At 40.7% G+C, this 16,905-nt stretch overlaps 2 protein-coding genes across 4 annotated transcripts; one reads left to right on the top strand and one right to left on the bottom strand.

The window, feature by feature from the left end:
• The first annotated feature begins 752 nt into the window (after window positions 1-752).
• jpt1b (Jupiter microtubule associated homolog 1b) lies at window positions 753-7,111 on the top strand. 2 transcript variants are annotated; one of them, XM_042087498.1, is made up of 5 exons: window positions 753-1,031; window positions 3,208-3,347; window positions 4,960-5,096; window positions 5,806-5,833; window positions 6,610-7,111. In XM_042087498.1, exons 1-5 carry the CDS (start codon window positions 976-978, stop codon window positions 6,723-6,725), a joined length of 477 nt encoding a protein of 158 aa, XP_041943432.1. In that variant the 5' UTR covers window positions 753-975; the 3' UTR covers window positions 6,726-7,111. The 2 variants fall into 2 exon arrangements, with proteins under 2 accessions (XP_041943432.1, XP_041943431.1); XM_042087497.1 differs by having other exon boundaries at window positions 770-1,031; window positions 6,607-7,111.
• A 2,531-nt stretch (window positions 7,112-9,642) lies between these two features.
• Window positions 9,643-16,372, bottom strand: tescb (tescalcin b). 2 transcript variants are annotated; one of them, XM_042087233.1, is made up of 8 exons: window positions 15,890-16,366; window positions 13,553-13,622; window positions 13,296-13,376; window positions 12,895-13,034; window positions 12,700-12,761; window positions 11,337-11,444; window positions 11,164-11,211; window positions 9,643-10,831 (listed from the first exon to the last, which is right to left on the bottom strand). In XM_042087233.1, exons 1-8 carry the CDS (start codon window positions 15,951-15,953, stop codon window positions 10,754-10,756), a joined length of 651 nt encoding a protein of 216 aa, XP_041943167.1. In that variant the 5' UTR covers window positions 15,954-16,366; the 3' UTR covers window positions 9,643-10,753. The 2 variants fall into 2 exon arrangements, with proteins under 2 accessions (XP_041943167.1, XP_041943168.1); XM_042087234.1 differs by lacking the exon at window positions 13,296-13,376 and having other exon boundaries at window positions 15,890-16,372.
• Window positions 16,373-16,905: the final 533 nt, after the last annotated feature.

Genomic DNA, 16,905 nt, shown 5'->3' with positions numbered 1-16,905 from the left:
GTGCTTCAGAAGTGGGGCACCCTTTCACCATCCCTCTTTAGCCTTTTGTGGGTTAACTACTGTACATGGTCCTGCCACTGAGAGGTGGAGGGTAAATCTTGGGGGGAGTTGGACACGGACCTAACAAGCTAATTAGGTTCTTTAAGAAGTGAATCGTTTGTGAGAAAGAAAGAAAAAACACCATGTAGCCTAGCATTTTTTTTTAAATCATATGCCAGCTTAGATAAACCAAGTGAATGCAACAGGGATAAAGAAAAGGTGATTAAGGCTAACAGTGAAATTTACTAGATTGTAAAGGCTTGACATCATCAAATATACTCGGTCACGTTTGGTCTTTCTGTTCTTGAGTTGATATCAGCAGAATTTAACAGTAGGCCTATTTTAGGAATAAAGACGTGTGAGTTAAACAAAAGTACTGGTGCAGATTTAGGCTATTAACTGTCAAATTGAAACACTCGGTCTATTTGTAGCCTAGGTCTATCAGTGAAGACTGACAGATAAACTAGATTTTCACCCATTTGGATACTATACCTTGATTGCACTCAGTAACTACAGTCATTATCTGTGCTACATTTTAGCCCTTTACTTTAAGGTTGCCACGTGCATGCAAGTGTGCCTATATTTAATGTGAAATACAGGATCATTGTTTTGTCATCATCACACTGTGCTTTACCTTTGGAGAAAATGCTCTTGATTTGAGTTTGGTGACCAGTGTCCTTGAACGATAGATTATGTATCCAATCACAGCGGATATTCCTCAATTCTGACCAACCAAACAGTCTGGAATTCTTGTGGGCTGGGGCTTTTGTGCTGTGGGTCGGAGCAAAGTTGGATCAACGAGCGACGTTACCGTGCTCAGATTACACTTATCTGAAGTCGGGTGGAGTCCATGCGGAATTTGAGGAGAACGGATTTGCAATTTAAAAGCTAGCTAATTCATAGATTTACGAACTATTCAACGTTGCAATTGACATCATGACGACCACTACCACCTTTCAAGGATTGGAACCTGGTTCAAAAAGTAGTTCCAGGTAAATGAAGAATTCTGAAACAAACAAAAGAAAATGGTAGCCACAGCTAACGCTATCCTCTTGAGTTTGACTCCAGAAGACAAGTAACGTTAACAGTAACGTTAACGTTGACTGTATTGCGAACTAATTAGCCTTTCAGTGCGTTCTAGTGCCTGGCATGTTCGTCAGAAAATTGATTTTTATGTGTTCAGAAGATAGCAGCTACGTGCATAGACCTAAAACTTTTTGTCCCCCCCCCTCATTTTTTTTAAATGCTAGCTTTATTTCAACATACATTTGTAATGTCAGCTAGCTGGTCAGAGGGACTAACGTTAACGTTACGATGACGTTAACCTTTATTTCTACAAAGCTGACCATTAAGGAGAAATATTGTAAAACTGCCAGCTACAGATATGGTGTCACTGGCGGTAACGTCAGCTTAGCGGTAACCCAAACTGATTTTTTTATTTGATGAATTATTGTATCTGAAATAAATGACAAAGTAAGGTTAGTCTATTGCCAGTTTCCATGACATTGAGATGAATAACGTAAAGACATTAGCTATATGTATAGTTTAGAAACGCCCACTATGCATACTGTTATGTGCATTTCCAGTGAATTGCAGTATGTCTAGTTTGATAACTAGAACTAACGGGTACCAAATACTAACCTGGGGTATGAACCGTTAGCTGGTGATGTCCTAAGGATACTGTATGTTGGCCATCATCAGTTCTACTGACCCTTAATGCACGCTCGCTAACATTCACCTGCTAACCTTTGTTTTAGCTACAATCACTGCTTGTCTGACATACGATACTTCACCTGTTTTCATTGAAGAAACCTGTTATTTACAGTGTTTACATGATCAACAGTTTGAAGCTGCTTAAAAACGCCACTGACTCATGCGGCAATTCTCTATTCTTCAAATAGGTATACTAGTGGACACAAGTTGTTAGAGTTTAACGCGTAGAAAGTAAAAGCTGGTGCCAGTTGATTGACAATAGCAGGGATTAAATGTTATAAATCAACACTTTTGCCTTTCCGAGGAAGCCTAATATTAAGTTACCTTATCTTAAATATGGTGCAAGCTAACCTAGTGATGGCTCGTTTTAGCCATTTGGGGATTTCATGTGGCACATCTTCGTGTATTTCAGATAGGTATCTTGCTAAACTGTAGCTATGTTTGTTCGATGAATTAACTAATTAATCTGGCCATTTTAGCTGTCTTAATCGTTTCCCTTAACGTTACTTGGCTTGAGAAACAGCCTCCAGCTCCAGAGATGTAGGTCGAGCAAACTGACTTGGTTTGCTAACACAAACTCGTACGCCTTTTTACTAAAGCTAACTTAACGTTAGAATTCATACTGCCCATCTTAAAACTATTGATTGGATCAGGCTGTAGTCGTCTATTAATTTATTTCGGTTTTGTGTAATTTCTTGCTGTACTAATGTGAAATAATTGTCGTTTCATTGTGGGGTGGGGTCTCGAAAATGGCTTTTTCTGCTTTCCGACTGGAAAAGCTTGAGCTCATCTCATCTGGAGGATCGGCCCGATTTCTGTCATTATTGTTAGGCTTTGAAATCAACTGCTTCCAATGTTATATTTTCGATTTTTTAGCCTTAGCATAAATTGATCGACATTTTGATATGGTGGAAAGTTGTGGCATGCCTTATTCGGACAGCTGCTGAGCGTCAGCTGCTGAATTAAAAAAGAGGGCTGAGGGGAGGGGTCGCAAAAATGTCCTCTGTCGAGTCATCACCATTCGAGTCGCCACGTTTGTCTAATAATGAGTCGGATCCGAAAGCATTTTTTAGTCTTTCACTTTTGTATAATCGCGAATCCATTGTTTTCCGTTTGTGGACGGTATGGAATGAAAGCCATCCTGCGACTAAGTGCTTGGGAATTTCTGATTGGCTGCCGACCAGCCTGCAGACAGGGGTCGGCTTCAGTCAGTAGGTTGAAACTGTGTGTCTGGTGGAGGGGCTTAAGGAAGCAGACCTTCCCGTGAGAGATCCGGCTCAGCAGCTAATGCTGCGTGTTGTCATGTGCACTGTGTGTACTTGCATATGTGCCTTCCTGTCCTTTCTGCTGTGTAACCACTTTGGTATGCCTCTCCCACACAGCAGGGAAGGGCTGTGCGGTAGACTCCCATGGACTGTCAAATGAGTATTGATCAATAATTACTGGTCTTGACAGGGTGTTGCGACCTCCCGGTGGAGCCTCGAACATATGCTTTGGCACAGACGAGGAGAAACCTGCCCGAAAGAATAAGATGGCCTCCAACATCTTTGCTGAACCGGATGACCCCCACGCTCACCGCAGGAACAACCCACCTGGTAGCCTCACAAACAGAACCCTTTGAAATCTCACCTTTTTTACTCCTAACCTGTTAGACCTGATCTGGCACTGTTTGCTGACCATCTACCTTTAACTACTGACATTCACATGGTACACCTGTCCTATTTTGCCCTTATCTGGGACTCCTGTGCTCTTGTGGTTCCACTGGCATTCTGATCTTGCTATGATCGCCTAGTATGTCACCTCTGTCCTTACATATGGTCTCTCTCTTTCTTTTTTTCTTTCTTTCTTTCTTTCTCTCTCGTCTCACTCTTTCTATTTTGATTCTGACTTTTTCCCAGTCATCGGGTACGGCTAATCTCTGAACGTCATGTGTGTCTCAACTGACATTGTAAACACGCGGATGATGACAGATCTGCATTGATCTTTGCCTCTTATGTTGATGGTAAAGGACCGGAAAAGTAAAGTAGTCATGGAATTAAGTTAACAGAAGTTTGGTATAGAGAGACGGTTTTAGGTTTTGTGTTTTAATCATGTTTTTGTGAGCAGGTGTTATTTTGGTGCAGTTCAAGCACATTGGCATTAATTACAGGGCTACATGCCTTCACTATGTTATGGAATGAGCAAATGCATATTTGAAATTTCCTTAAGGTATAGTTTAGACTGGCCATTTAAGTTATGTCTTGTAAAATGAATAACCTGTTAATTTTAAATTAAATTAAATAAAAGAGGGTGAGAGAATGTGGAACAATAGTCCGTTGAAGAGATTGAAACTGTGCGTGTTTGCTTTGTGTTCAGTCATTGGATAAATTTGCCTCAGCAGGTACTTTCCAGCCTCTCCTTTTCTCCAGGGTTGTGCATATTGACCCCCTGTGGGTGCCCAGCAGACAGAAGTCATGTGAGGAATGGGTCTGTGATGATACTGCAGGGAGTATGATGAGATACCGAGAGGACTTAATGCTAGGAGGTAGCATGAAGGAGCTGATTGTTTTGCCAGAGCTGCCTTGCAATAAGTTAACTTCATTAGTCAAGGGCTGGGGCGATATGTGAATGGAGTCTCTTGTGTGTTTTCCTTCCTTGTCCTGTGTGTGTATTCCTGTGTGTGTGTGTGGGGGGGGGGGGGGTTGTAAGACTGTACAGGCTTCAATATGTAGGACATACTGTACAGTGAAGATGGGGGGGAGGGGGAGGCCAGCTTATTTGTTTTGTCTTTGGGTTGTGGTCGTTTGAGGAGCGTCTTAAGTGATTTCTGAGCTGTGCTGCCCTCTGTCAGGATGCAGGGTTTGGGATTTGGACCACAACACGAGTCATCCTGTGTGTGTGCGTCTGCTTTTTTTGTGAGGGGGGCTTTTCTGGTTCGCAAAGGAAGTGATGCAGCCTCTGCAAGATGAATCAGACAGACACGCTGAGGTCAACATGACTGGTCTGTAGCAGACCGTCATAAACCTGTCGTGTGTGTGTCAGACTTACATTTAGCTGAGTATATTCAGTGTGTGTGTTTCTGTTAAAAAAGCTATCTAAGCACACTGTGTGTGTGTGTGTGTGGACATGCATAGGGGCCTGTGTGTTTCAGTGTGGAATGTGTGTATGTATGTGTGTTGTGTTGTAGAGTGTCAGTAGACTTAATTGTTCATGTGCCTGTGTGTCCAGGAGGGGAGGCCAGTGGTGTTCTGTGTGGTGAACCGTCCGCTCCGCTGAGGCGCTGCCCCCAAGCACCCATCTACACCGAGCTGGCACCACCACCGGCACCTGAGCCCGAACCCTCGCCCTCCCGAAACAACATCCAGGTGAGCACACCCTCTGGCCTGTGTCCGGTGTGCATCCTCTAGCCATCATTTGCCCTTTCCCTCACTGGGGACCTGGTATGTGATCACACTGCACCAAGTACTCTAGCAGGGGCCCCAGGCAGAAAGACTGCAGTAGGTCTTGAAATGGCTGCATCGCTGTCCGTTTCATCTGATAAGATGGGTCATTTGAATTAGCAAGGTTAAGAGGTGTTATTTAACAGTTTTCATATTTAATGGCTCTTTGAACAACTCTAATGGTAAAATTTCATAAAACATTGGTGTTTATTACTGTTTATTTCATAGTACTACTCATTTGAGGAGCGTGTATTGATTGCCTTATTTAGTCAAACCCAAAATTAATATCCTTAAGACTGTTCTTTTTTTACTTGAGACAATTTAACTCCTCTTCTGCAATGTATTTGGATGGTAGTTACACCCTTGTAGTCCATGCAAGCACCGGTGGCATCAATACATGTGATCGTTGTTGGATTATGGTGGATGCTCCTTTAAAAAAAAAAACTCAGGTTTGGATAGTCGTGAGATTTGTGCTCTGATTGGGAGAGCTGGAGCAGCCTTAGTGAAATCTGGGTCATACTACCAGCCGATGCCGTGTCATAAAATGCTGAGAAAACATGTGGGTGTCTTGGCATGTTGGTGTCCCTGGTATGCAGTTCTGAAAATTACATGGCTCTCTGACTTTGTTTTTCAGGTTGAAGATCAGCAGCAGCCTAATGATGGTGAGTTCAGTATCTTAAAATTATTAATTTCTTAAAATTATCTTAAAATGTATAATTCTGTCTTCATATTATGTTCATAAGAGGTATATTTCAGATGCTTTAAACTCCCTAAATGTGTTTAATTCTGTGTGAAACATCTTATTCGCTGAGACACACTGTTGCACTGTTGCATGTCTTGAGCACAAGTAATGTGCTGTCTGAAGATCAGGAGTGCGCTGAGCATTCCTTTCTATAAACGGCGCTGCATGACACCCATTTGAAAATTATTATCCTAATGAAAGTCTTTGGATAGACTTCACTTTTCCGCATTGCTGTGTGTGAAATAGAAAGCAAACCACAGGGATGAGTTTGCACTGAATACCCATATGAACACGTGATTACAGTTTTCATGCTGAAGCAACAGCATGTGTAACTCTGTAAGCTCTTGATATCTTACTTATGTTATTCCATGTTATTAGCAACTTTGTCAGCTTTCTTTAGTCCCGAACACAACTCTTCATCTGAACTACTTTTCCATGTGTGACATTAACGTAGAAACCTAAACAAAAATTTGACTGTATTCCTCACTGAATGGGAGTTTCATAAAATGTGCCGTTGCTTTGTACTATTTAAATATTTAGTCAAGCAATAATCCCAAATCTACTCTGCCACTGCACCTAACAAACTACTAAAGTGGGGCCATGGAGGGACACAAGTGATGGTATTTTTTCCAGCCATCCACACACTCATATTCACTGATCTGACATCTGACACCACTCGTTCTGTTTACCTAGAAGCAGAGGACGACCAGCATGAGGAGGCCTCCGAGCGCTCTGCCCCCCCTGCACCAGCTGGGACTCCTGGCGGCAGGAGAAACCCTCCCGGCGGGAAGTCCTCCGTCATCCTGGGTTGAGGGATTCCCACCAGACTCTTGTTTTTTTCTTTTTCTTTGTTCGTTTGTTTCATTTATTTTTTTATCATCTTTGAATTTTTTTTAAAGAATCGCCATGCTTTTTTTTCCCCCCCGGCTCACCCTCGAGCTCCGGGGATGTGATTTGTCCTGCACTCTGTTTTCACATTTTTTCTATCAAAACAAAAAGAGAAAAAAAAAGAGCAGAACAGAACGTTGACATGCACTTTATGTTTGTCCTCCCCGCCAGTCAGCTCGTCCTGCGCAGCACAGTGCGTCCAGCTGCAGGTTGAGCTCCTCTCAGCCTGCCCCGTGCGAACGGATTCAAGAAAGACAAAAAATTTGTTGCGCAAAATTTCTAAATACAATAAAGATTGATTATAAAATTGCACTCGTGCACCGTTGCTTTTTACCTTAAGTGTCACTTGTTTCTAGGGTGAAAAGGACAGAGTTTGGTCCCCGGGCATTTGGACTTGAAGCTATACTTTGGCCGGTATTTTTTTTTTGCCTTGACTTGGGTGGGGGGGGGGGGGGTTGTTGAGTTGCTAAACTACAGTGTGCCAAAGACATTCTAATCACCAATATTATAGAAGAAATGTTTAAGATGTTATTATACAACCCTCTTCTATTAGGTGTTAAAAATGTATGTGAGTGCTACTAGAATAAAAACAATTGATCTGAGCAGGTGAAGTTTCTTGGCTGAGTAATTTGGTTTAGTAAAGACTTCTGGTGATTAGGAAGAGGGTCAAAGTTTGGCTTTAATCTTTCCGTAAATCCTGGTCTTTGACCCACTTGTAGTTTCTTAAATGACGGACATTACACTAATGACAGGACTGGGGTAATGGCTATAAGCTTCTTACAGAAGACCAGACCTGCAGAGAACCAGACAGACCTTTTCTTCTCCAGTAACAATGGAAAATCGTGGAGGGAAACTGGCATGGAAAATGTTACACATCCTTTTGTCCATCTAAGGCCATGAAGCCTCTTGTTGAAGAAATGCATTCAGGAACCTGTAGTTGAATGGCTAAAAAATCGATTAGACGGCCAAAAGTGTCGATTTGGATGCTAGTGTTTTGAATTGGTGGAGGCTGCAGATTCATGGTTAATCAGGCAAATGTTAGGCAGGCATGCACTGCACGATAGAGAGATTTGCTTTTTTTTAAAACGATCTGGAGGAGCTGATAAAACATTGGCACAAATTTGACTACAGTGACCAAAACCAATGTAGGGCATGGGCTAAACCCTTGCATAATACATGTAAAGGGTCAGTAAATTATTGAATGCAAAAGAGGCCTTCCACAGAAATAATAATCCTAATGCTGAACTCTCTTGGGTTGGGTCCCAACTCCGCCTGCAGTTTGGGGGAGTATGAGGTAATATGGTAAATTCTCTCAGACACAGCATTTCACTCTGTCACCTACTGGTGGCAGCATTTGCATGCATTATACAATGTGTGCTGAGAACTCTTTGTATGGGTTGGAAAGGTCGCAATGAGGACATGCCCTTTCAGTTGGATCTAAAATAGAAAGCCCCCCCCCCATCATTGAATCAGAGTTCAATCATGAATTTGTTGTAAGTAGTGATGGAATGATGAGGGGTAACATGAAAAGGATGTTTGCTCTTGCCACCTAACAATTCTGGCTTCTGCTTGGTTATGGTGGAAGCCTGATGTACAGAAACCTGTAACATAAAAGTATCATGAAATGACACACATTTTCGTACTGCCATACTAGGCCACAAATAATGGAAAAATCGATACACATGGAAGAATGTGGGTTGTGCTCTATAATTTCTTCAATTTCTACAATCAATCTGGTTAAGTGCAAAATGGAGCTGTACCGCTCTAGAGAAGTTTTATGATTTAGGATAACCTCCATTACTGAATCTGTTTATGATAAACAAATAAATAAAATTCCATAGGGGTTAGCACACCATTCTGCATTTGGCACGCACAAATGGATAGCAGTACAGCCTCACACTGGGAATGCTGAAGAAAAATAAACACAATTTGATGTGCATTTCACATTTCATTGCATTTAATATCACTTGGTATAGCATACAATCAGGGAAGTGTGAACTACAGTCTTCATCCTGTCTAAAGGATCAATCATCAGAGGTGCAGTCAGTGCCTCTTGCAGTCAAAGGTTATCCTGAAGTATTAGTATAAAACAGTGGTCCCCAAACTACGGACCGCCAACTCATTTTGGGTGGCCCCCCAAAACATGTCCGTGGTATATAGCATGTGGCTCTCATAGGAGTACGACATCGTCAGACAGTCAGACTTTGACTTTGATCGTCAAACTATAACCTCCGTAATTTCCCCATTCATTCTCTATGGCGAGTCTTAACAGTACACATGTAATACTCCTTTTGCCCACTGGTGGTTGTTTTGGCGCTGTTTCGCGTTTGCCATCGAAAACGGAATGAAATGTCGGCCTACCTGCAAACAATGTAAGAGGCCTATGCTGACTGCATCAGTGCTCAAAGTATTCTAAACGTTTATCAATTATTTGTTAATAACTAACTAACTTTTATTCAAGTCATATTTCTGGGATAATTATTTCTATTTTTCTTCTATTTTTATTCACATGTTCAAATGTTCATACAGAGTTCAAAGTTCTCATCAGGTGAGTGAAAGTTAGAATGGTGGTCATTTCAGATGTGTTTGACAGCACTTCATAAAACTGTCATAGTTTGATAACTTCAAATTATTTGTAGGATATTGCTTGTTCACAACTTGAGCTATGTATGCAAAGAAACAGTCTTTTTATTAGTATTATTTCATTTGAGCTACATTTTACACTGATATGGCATGGTGGCAACATAAACACAGCTAGCAATGGTATTTAATTGCAGTAGCCTATGATTAAATGTAATGGAATATTCAACTAAGGTAGACTGCTGTTGTTCACAGCACTAAGCTATTTATGGTTGATATACTCTGAGTCTCTGGCCCTCTCTTAGAGCCAGGCATAGTGAGCTGGCCCTCGGAAGAAAAAGTTTGGGGACCACTGGTAAAACATGATATTTGTGTATCAGTTTTCCATTGTAAGCTAGACTCGATAGTTTAAGCAACATTCAGATGAATGTGAACAAGCAGAATTATTCTGATATCTCGAGTTATCATACTACATGTAGTTGCATAGATAAGTGCTGTAACCTATTGACTTGGTATGAGAATATTTAATAGGTCATAGCCAAGCATGCATATATAAATTCTACCTATTTTAGAGGCAGAAAAGTAATTATTAACTAGATACAGTCACAGTTTTCAAAGCTTTCAGTCATTCTTTGGCGATGCTGTTGTGGAGTCAATGTGAATAGAACTGGAATTGACACTGGATTTAAGTGTTTTTTCAACAGGTTACTGTTACTGAACAGTGCTGCTAATGTCTTACATGTGTAAATCTCACTTATAGTCTTAGGACATCCAACAGCATATTTTTCAGTTACAATCAAAATTGTTTGATGTCACACTGTCATGGCTTTATGTTAGCCTGCCTCTACAAACATTAAGCAAAGGAGTTCATTTCATGGGATTCAATTTAACCCCCACTTGTGGTATTTTGTGGCGTATATCTGAAGACCAACAGTACCCCCTGGAGGGTAAAGGTGGAAGTACAAATTTTAAACTAAGTGAGCCCCAAGACTTGGAACTGTGGTCCCATTGAAAACAGCTGCTGCTACTACATTAAGGCAATCTGTGTATAAATATATATATATATATATATTCATTCATGTACATGCAAGGCAAGATCATAATATAGAGATAGTATATAATATATAGAGCACTATCAATCTGGTTTTGAACTGGATCACCCTGTTTCTTTAAAATGCTTCCAATTTGTACTCATCTACTAGACTATATCTAAAACAAATATTGGTCATATCCACTAAAACAAAACCATCATCATCATATCTGACACATTTGCATAATGCAGAGAAAGATGACTCCAGTCTATAGTGTGCATTATTATACACCCAAAAAGTGTTCATGTAACAGTACTGCTGTCATGGGAGGAGGGCCGTGTTCACTTGCAGAGGACGGTGGTGTCAACGTTTAAGAATCGGATGTGCATTCTGCTCTCAATCTCAATCCCCTTCAGGATCTAGTGAGAAATTACATGCATGTAAATATGTGCACAGGAGGTGAACTGAATTTCAAACATTATGGAAGATAAGAAAAGGAAACATCAACAGATGTTCACCCAGCAATAATATCCTGTTAATAATCATTGAACAACATGACAGCTTAAACAAATAGCTATACCCCCATGATTAATGATCACAACTCATGTGGCCCCATGTGGTTTATGTGGTTGTATCTTTACATTCTTGCATTCTGTTGTTATCCAGAAAATATAATGCAAAACTTATTTTTACTTTTTCATGGAAAGTAGAAGACAAGTTTGAACAGAATCAAGTAGAGTTGTTTGCAAACCGTCAAAAAATGTTCAAATGTGATCCCTTCATAGAATTCATCTGGCTCCTAAAGCAAAAAGAGTATAAGCTTAATTAAGGACCTGAAAGTTTATACTCTTGATAGTTAGAATTAGTTGAATGACTGTATACACCCTTTTCATTTTAGAAGAGGTAAAGCAAAAGACACTGTACCATGTGCCCCATCGAGATGCTGGCCACCTCCAGCATGGCAGCGTCTGCAATGCCTTTGGCTGTCTCTCTGCACAGAGCACCACTTCGGGAGAGCAGCTCCTCCACCACCTGTGTGGGGAAAAAAACAACAACTCGGGGTTGGTCACCTGTGTTATCTTCAAAAACCTCCTTAAGAACCAACTCTTCTAGTCTGGACATACTTAATCTAGCACTCACCACTAGACTATCCCTCTTCTCTTGACTTAACTTTCAAGATTCAAGAAGCTTTATTGTCACTCCTACATTTTCATGTAGTAGCAAAATTTAGTACGGTAGTTTTTAATCCCAGTTGATTAAACAAAGCAACCCACCCCCACCCCCCAATAAATATAAATAAAAATAGTAAAACAATTAAAAATAGTAAACAAATATAATAAATGAATTATGGAAGAAGGAAATATCTATCGTTGCCGTATGTGCAGTAAATGACATCAGTGTTCAGGGTGCTCAAGTCCATAAGTAATTCATGACTAAAGTGCTGTGTGTCGGGAGCAGTCTATGGTCAGATCAGAGCAGAGGTGATGAATTTATCAGTCTAACAGCAGATCGAAAGAAACTGTTCCTCAGTCTGGTTGTCTTTGCCTCGATGCTGCGTAGCCTCTTGCCTGATGGTAGGGGGGCAAACAGTCTGTGTGCAGGATGAGTGTCATCCTTCATGATGAGGGAGGCTCTGTTTTTGCACCTGCTGGTGTATATGTCCTCAGTGGTGGGTAGGCTGCAGCTGATGGTCCGCTGAGCCAGCTTAACCACTCGCTGCAGTGCCTTCTTGTCTGCAGCAGAGCAGCTGCCATACCACACCGTAATGCAGGAGGAGAGGATGCTCTCCACTCCGCACCTGTAGAAGGAGGTGAGTATGGCAGGACACAGACCAGCTTGCTTAAGAAATAAAGCCGCTGATGTGCTTTCTTAACGAGGCATGTTGTGTTGTATCTCCATTCCAGCCCATTTGAGATGTGCACCCCCAGATATTTAAAGAAAGAGACAACTTCAACCTCTTCAACTTAACTTGATCTGTCATTCGATTATATGCGAGTAGTACTTATTGCTGCATAATGCTGCACTAACAGGTCCTAGTCGCACTGTATCTTTATTTTCACTTTTTTTGTAAGTCGCTTTGGATAAAAACGTCAGCAAAATAACTAAATATTAATGTAAATGTGTTCATGGTCTATTTACAATTGTAGTGCCTTTGTAGTACAATTGTAGTATTGTAGTGCAATTGTAGTATAAAACATTTGCAATAATGTGACTGACACACTCACACACACACACACACACACACACACACACACACAAATAAGTAAGTGTGAGAAAGCTGGCTCACATGTCTGTATTCCTCCAGGGTTATAGTTCCATCGTTGTCAGTGTCATGCATGTTGAACAAAACTGGAATGAAAACAAAGAGGTCTATTTTTAATGACACAGGTTTCCTGGTTAGTTCTAAAATATCTGTAAATCTCCAAGTCACGTGTTCTACAACATGATCAACTATGTTCCATGACTCGTCCATGCAGCTTACAGCGGAGTTTGACTCTCCTCAGCTCTTCACGCTGCTCCTCAGTCATATTCAGTGATGGGGGTCTGAAGTATGACATGACAGTGAGGAACTCTTCAAAGCCAATCTCCTCTACAGTTCCCCCACCATGGGACTGAAAGTTTCTACAGAGAGATGAAATGTCACTTACAATATGATGCTCTTTGTATGGGCAGTGTACTTTGGCCATAATGAGACAGCCATAGCCTATGGCACCACAAAATGTCAATAATAATATGCAATAATATAATTTTTTTGACACAAAACCTTAAAGTATATACAGTAGCTACAGTATATTGTTAAAGCTGAATGAGAGAAGGAACAGATTTAGGTCTGCAATGTCAATAAAAGTCATGAAAAGCACCTCGTCTTACCTACAGCCCTACCTTTTGTCAAAGAAGGCCTCTATAATCTGTGCTCGAATCGGATTGCAGGCGAGGTCTGGGATTTTATTTAAGTCATCTTTCCTACAAGTACAGCAAATAATATTCTGGTCGTGAAAAGTATATTTTTGGACACAATAGCCTTGACCATGTCAATGACTAAATTAATAAATATTCACTAAATGTACAGTGTTATTATATTACAAAACATATAAACCACAGCAATGGGTCTAGTGTGCTCAGAAACTAAGGGTGCCTACCGAAGTGTGTCTTCATTGTGGCTCAGCTGTTTGAAACGATTGTGTAGGTTCCCAATTTGCTCGAGAGAAACTGAGGAAAAAAGGCACACATGAACGAGGAAGAGAAGATCCTCAGGGAACAGTGCACAGACAGATCTTTGTTGTGAACTGCTGAAGGAAATCAAAGGATTTAAGTGTGTGAGTCATGCAAACCCTTTTATCTTAAAAGGCTGCTTGTTTTCTATTTTTTATTATTTTGATCAAATAGGACTGTGAACTTTATAAAGAAATCTAATTTTACAGGACACAACATCTACCACAATAAAAAATCTTGTATAATGCTGTAATACGCCAATGGTTTAAAAATACTTTACGAAATTCCAACCACAATGAATGGCATGCAAACAAACAATACAATGTGGGCAGGTCACCCACAAACAAACAAAAATCTTTTTAAAAAGCTTTGAAGAGATGGTTCTTGTTCATTGGAACAGGTAATACTGGTCATGCTCAGGCAATGATATGGCCTTTTTTCATGGCAGAGAGCTCATCCTTCAGCTTTTTAAAATAGACTAATTGAACCCAAGATCATTCTATGGAGTGTTTGTTAAGGTTAACAAGGTGTCTCAGTGCAACAACATACATCTATGGTGTATGAGGATACCTGACTGAAAATGCACCGCAGAATCAAACTTTATAATAAAGTTTATAAAACTGGCTTTTCAAGTTTGAGTGCTTATTTGCATTGTCTACAGAGCTCCCTATCAATGACAATTGCTTTCAAATATACTAACTACATACAACTATTAAATGTGAATACAGTTTCAATGTATAAAATCATTCTATATGTTATTTATTACTGTATCAGTGTCAAACTGTGAAGATAGGATTAGCTCTCAATTTATGCTTTCTCTGAGTTCACAGCATTATTCCTCGACCAAGGGGATACGTTCAGAGGAAAAGAAAAAGAGAGGAGAACAGACGGGGTCCAATGATGGGATAGTAGCAACATATTTTCATAAAGCCTCATGCTGACCATATGACCAACAGATGATCAAGCCAAGCTCTCACGAGTAAGGATAACCTCCTACGTCCATCTCTGCAGGAGAGGACTATTATGTCCTGCTGTTGATAGAGGGAGGTAAGATTTTAAATCCTTCCCCACTTGAGGGTTAATCTTTTAAACCACATCTCTGGCCCAAACAAAATCCCAAACAGTGCAGCTCTCCTCCTGAGATAAACCTTGGTGACATCTTAATGCAGAGAGAAGCTGGCAAGACTGCTCTTCTGCAGCCTCAGAGGAAGGACCCGTGGGGGGGAGATAAGGAGGAGGGCCTGACTAATGGAGGCCGTGCTCCACCACACTCCCCCATAGAATCAGAGGCAGAGATCTCTGCCCACAAATACACTCATATAAAGGCAAGCAAGCACACACGTGGAAGACAATGTTTCAGAGCACTGAAACATACACTGCCAGTTGCAAGGACATTAGCTTTCAAATACAATGCTGATTCAGTTGGGACAGCCAGGTGGCATGCTTTGAGATGGAAACATTATTCAAATACATGTAAACAAACAGGTGGCTCTGAACTGGTCAAGAGGAACTTGTTATGAGAGAGGTCTTCAGCAATGAGCTGGTTAGAAGACTTCTAAAGAGATTAGGTTCAGAACCAGTTCTGCTTTGGGCTGTTTAATGTTGGGAGACAGCAGTCTTTTTAAAGAATTAAGGTGACAGCTGGCGATCATGTTACACCAGGAAGTCAGATAATCATAATAAGTCCATACAATCAAGAGATACCTGTGTCTTGTTAAAGCAGATGTGTTTATGTAAAGAAATAAACTTGCTTGCATCATGAATTTTTAAGATTGGCACTCTAGGGTTGTATAACACTCTTAAAAGTGTTCCTGTCGAGAAAAGGTCTATCCATTATTCATCTTACGTACCGATGCAAGGGCATCTTTCCATTACAATGTTTTCGCGAAAATGAAAATGTATTTGTTTAGCACTTTAAATTGGACAAGGGGTCTCATGATCCAAAAATAGTTCTAAGATATGCAGTAGCAAAGCATGTCCCCAAAACATTAGCCTGTTCTCAGTCGCTGACAGGGATCTAAATAGGTCGCAAAAGCCTTTGAAGAGTTTAAAAAAGATGTTCATACAGTTTTAATTTCAGAGATCGAGTTTAGAAGATCATATCATATTGGTAAAGTTTAACATCAGGTTAACATACCTTGACGCTTGTAGCCTACATTAGGCTACCATTATCCAACACCTCACTAAATAACCAAGTGTTGTAACATGCTTTAGACATCATAAAGTTCTAAGTGACGATTCGTTAATTATCCTGTCATACTTACATCCAGTCTTGTCGGCAAAGTCTCTGTATCTATGATCTTGAGGTACCGAATGGAATCCTCCCATAGCGCGTCCTTTGCGTTTAATTTTTACTGTGTAACCAAAATGATAGATTATCTTTTCGCAATTCTTTGCTAAAGCGCTAGTTCAACTTCCTTATCCTGAGTCCTGAGTCTCTAGCACTTGCACTTCTGCAGTGCAATGACAAACACTGTTGTGGTTACATGTGAATAAATGCACACTGTTTCTCAGCAGCACAGGTTAGGCTACTTCCCCACGGTCCTAGCGCATGGGTAGCCAAAATTACCAGGCTACACTCCGACGCAGATTCTTGCAGGTGGGTCAAATGTGCTTCGTTTGGTTGTGATCGACTTGTGATAACTGGTCTGGTAATAACATGCTGCGTCGAATGCCCCATGTTATTAATGCATTTTGGAATAGTCTCTCCAGCATCTGTCGCAGTCACAGTCGGTCGCTCAGGTAGTGGCAGATGACGTCTAGCTCCTCACTGACAATACAGCTCATGCTTTGAGTGAGACACACACACACACACACACAAAACAACTTAACAAAAGCCAAGGACATAGACAAGGATCTTCTAGACCATAGATGGGTAAGCACTGTGAAACAGTTCACTGCAGTTGCTGCCTAGAAAGCCATCAGGTCATCGTGATCCTACAGTACCTGAGGGATTGCTGATACATCTATGGTGTGATGCTTTCATCAACGCTGGTGGCCTATGTGTTAAAGTGGATTGCTTTCATCTATGATGCTCCTAAATTGAAGGGGTCATTAATTGAGTCAAAATGAAGCATGTAGAATGAAGATGCCCCCCAATCTGCCAGACAGGGGTGGGCAAAAATACATCAACATGTATTTTAAAATAAATGATCAAATACCTTAATAAATTAGCCACACCATGTATCAAAATAAAATACTATATTTTTCTATTTTTAAAATACTAAAAATACTCTAGGGAGCATTCAATCACTTTGCAAACCTTCTATATCAGTCTATT

The sequence above is a fragment of the Alosa sapidissima genome, chromosome 3 (genome assembly GCF_018492685.1).
Source record: "Alosa sapidissima isolate fAloSap1 chromosome 3, fAloSap1.pri, whole genome shotgun sequence".
Classification (NCBI taxonomy): Eukaryota; Metazoa; Chordata; class Actinopteri; order Clupeiformes; family Clupeidae; genus Alosa; species Alosa sapidissima.
The sequence above is the reverse complement of the archived record's forward strand: the minus strand, read 5'-3'. Positions and strand labels throughout refer to the sequence as shown.